Source organism: Homarus americanus, unplaced genomic scaffold (genome assembly GCF_018991925.1).
Source record: "Homarus americanus isolate GMGI-L3 unplaced genomic scaffold, GMGI_Hamer_2.0 scaffold56830, whole genome shotgun sequence".
Classification (NCBI taxonomy): Eukaryota; Metazoa; Arthropoda; class Malacostraca; order Decapoda; family Nephropidae; genus Homarus; species Homarus americanus.
Genome location: NW_024748461.1, coordinates 1 through 3,669, shown reverse-complemented (window position 1 = coordinate 3,669; position 3,669 = coordinate 1). Strand labels below are relative to the sequence as shown.

Here is a 3,669-nt window from a genome sequence, read left to right as displayed (position 1 = left end):
TTCGGGGAAATGTCCTAGCGTGGATAGAAGACTTTCTACATGACCGCAAGCAATGTGTGGTGATTAATGGCACGAAATCGTCATCTGTACCTGTAACAAGTGGGGTACCGCAGGGTAGTGTATTGGGCCAGCTGTTGTTTGTTTGTTTCATAAATGATATGCCTGACGTTGTACACTCCTCCATACAAATGTTTGCCGATGACGCCAAGTTATTTCGGGAAATTAAGAACCAAGCGGACTGTGAAGAGCTGCAGAAGGACCTCTGTGGGCTCCAGGAATGGTCGAAGGAATGGCTGCTGAGATTCAATGTCACGAAGTGTAAGAGGATGCACCTGGGGCGTACCAACGGTAAGGAGGCGTACCATATGTCCCAACTGGATGAAGAAAATGTACTAGTTGAGACTGTGTGTGAGAAGGACCTAGGTGTGTATGTTGACAATGAGCTGAAGTTCTCGGGCCATTGTGAGAAGAAAGTAAATCAGGCAAATAAATTATTGGGTCTTATAAGAGGTCGTTCAGATATCTAGACGGTCCGTCCCTCGTGACGATCTTCAGGAGTGAAGTGCTTCCCCATCTGGAGTACTGTCACCCCATCTGGTCCCCGAGATATGCTAGGGACTGTCAGTTGGTTGAAAATGTTCAAAGGAGGGCCACCAAGCTGGTGCCTGCACTTCGGCATCTCAGCTACCCTGCGAGATTGGAGCGCCTGAACTTGCCTAGCTTATACTACAGACGGGCAAGGGGGGACCTAGTTGAGGTTTATAAGCATCTCAGGGGGCACTACTCAGTTGAGTGTCCTTACTTGGAGCTGGCGGACGCTCGCCCCACAAGGGGTCACAGCTCAAGATTGAAGAAGCCGCAAGTCCGGAAAACCGTGAGGGCAAACTTTTTCGGAGTGAGGGTTGTAAACTCTTGGAACAATCTACCAGAAAGTGTTGTGACGGCACCGAGTGTGAGCTCTTTCAAGAGAAGACTTGACCAACACTGGAGCGGGTTCAGGTACATTCAGGAGCCGGTGCATGCCCAGTATTTGCCAACAGTGCGTGACAGAGACGTGACCGATCGCCCGGGCGGCTAGCGAGCCGACCTTTTGGTGAAGAATATAAAGGAAAAGAGTCGTGACCGATCGCCCAAGCGGCTAACAAGCCGATCAGTGGCGAAGAGGATAAAAGTAAAAAAGTAGTACAGGTTTGTTCCACGGTAAAATCTTTTGAACAACGAAAGAAAGCGAAAGTCACTGTTTTCGTCATGATTTTATCCCACTTTCCACTGTAATACTTAAGTCATTTCAGCAAAAATATTACATTTCCATATTTATTTCTGAGAATATATTCATTCAGTCACAGTTAAGGTAAAATATACTTGTGATGTAATATTTTAATGAAAATACCCGGTATTTAGAAATACGGTATCGTAGTTTTCTTTTGTTTCAAATTTAATTAACAAAGATTGATGTTTCAAATGTAGTGAACAAAAATTTATGTATCTATAAATAAACTTTAAAAAATGAATACTTTATGTTTTACATCGTCCTGTGCTACCATGCCATGGATTTGGCTACTTTGGGCTTGCTATGATGACTCAAGAGATCTGCCCTGGCAACTGTACCAACACTCACAGCTGGTGGTGCGTAGTTTCCATTGTTTACTGGTAGTTACTGGTAAATATTTTTCAACCTAACGAGCCTATTACCCATTTAGAGGTCGACCCCCAATTTTTTGCCAAAAAATTTGGTCTTAAAATCGCGAACTACACACAGGTTATACGGTAAATAAGGACATGGGGGGCCAGGGGTGTTTTTAGGGGGGAGGGGCAGCAAAAATACGCGGATTTTTAACATTCACGGGTATCTCTGTTACCTAACCCCCGCGAATGTTAAGGGCCGACTGTAGTATTTATGGGAACGGCTAAATTTGCAAAAAAAGGATGAAATTTATAGAGTCCCTATCAAATAACACTTCACAAACAAAACACATGAATCAATTGAACATGTGATGTCGAACGTGAACTATAAACACTACATAACCCCGCGCCAAGCAACAGTACACTTAAAACGTTCGAGTGGAAGCGCGTTACAGCCAACATGCGTTCGCATTTTACAAATAACGTTCTTCTATTCATAAATCGCGTGATAGCCAATTCGCGTTGACAAAACACGCGTTGTAGCAGAAATGACTGTATTACAAATATGTGATACGAAATATATCGGTACAATGTATAACGAGGATCCCTCTATAGCAGTGGTTCTTAACCTGGGGGGCGTCAGTAATTTCCAGGGGGGGTGCAAGCCCTAGGGAAAAAGTAGGAATTTCTCTAATTATAATTATAGTTTTTATTCTCTTAACAAGAGCCTGGGCTAATATTGAGAAGGTTATGAAAAAATGCAAAAGTATCGCCTTATAACTTTAGTTTTCTATAGGCTACTTTTTTGACTTAGGGCTTACCATTTTCTGTACTTATTGACCCCCCTCCCTATCCCTCGAAACCCATGGAGGGGGGGGGGGGTTAACTCGTCCTGGACCTGTATACTGCTCGTTGGTGACTGGTGAGCCCCGTTCTCTCCCAGTCTTCTGCACACGTCCGTGGCAATAATTCCTCTTCTCTCACATTTATTCAGTTAAGGCTGTTGAGGTATGTTTTATCCCAGCTGTTATATTTACCTAAAAATAGTAAGCAGTCATAAGTTTATTGGTGAATTGTGAGCACGCATGTGTTGCTCTGTTGGTTATTCGTAAGTTTTGAATTCCGTTTGTATTTTATCAGAAGTTGGTGGTGCTTAAAATCATGTGGTGGTAACAGGTGGTTATGGTAAAGATATATTTATGATGATATTGATTTGTTTCTAAATAATCATGTGTTTATGATCATGATGTGTTTACTATAATGTTGTGGTGTTTGTTAATATTTGCTTAATAATTATGTGGTGGTGTTTATGATCATGTAGTGGTGCTTATGATCATGTTGTGATCATTGATGTTTGTTAATAATCATGTGGTGTTTATGATCATGTGATGTTTGTTAATGATATGGTGGTGTTTATGATCATGTATGATTGTAGTCACTTGTAGTGTTTACGAACTTTACGATCATATGTTTGTTATTGATCATGTGGTTGTGATTATCATGATGTTGTGGTGTTCATGAGCACGTGGTGATGTTTATCTTACCTTACACGTGCCTTATGTTTTGTTCATAGATTTGTGTTGTCCACTGCACATCAAATAATTCGCAATGAGTGCAAAGAAGCGGAAGTATCTTGACGAATATATTCGATTTGGATTCGTGTCGCTCCAAAAGGGTGACACAGAGGTCCCCCAGTGTGTGATATGTTACAAGACTCTGAGCAATGATGGAATGCGGCCCTCACGCTTGGAACGCCACTTGAGGACAACACATCCTGCTCTAGCTGACAAGCCCAAGGCATTCTTTGAAACAAAAAGACACTCCTTGAAGCAAGTTAAGTTGGATGGCAGTGGGGCATTTCGGCAACAAACTTCAAAGGTTGTTGAGGCTTCCTATGGGATCGCCATGTTGATTGCAAAGAGCAAGAAGAGCCATAACATCGGAGAGTTTCTCATAAAACTAAGCATACTCCATGCAGCAGAGCTCGTTCTGGGGAAAGACAGTGCAAACAAGCTTTCCCAAATTTCACTATCAAACAATACAGTC

The 3,669-nt window shown here is 42.3% G+C and overlaps 1 protein-coding gene across 1 annotated transcript; it reads left to right on the top strand.

Moving 5' to 3' along the window:
• Window positions 1-3,231: 3,231 nt before the first annotated feature.
• On the top strand, window positions 3,232-3,609 carry LOC121880261 (zinc finger BED domain-containing protein 5-like; the record flags this gene model as incomplete). The annotated part of the gene is made up of 1 exon (XM_042387413.1): window positions 3,232-3,609. A coding segment is annotated over exon 1 (378 nt), but the record flags the coding sequence as incomplete, so codon positions are not given.
• Between the last annotated feature and the right edge of the window lie 60 nt (window positions 3,610-3,669).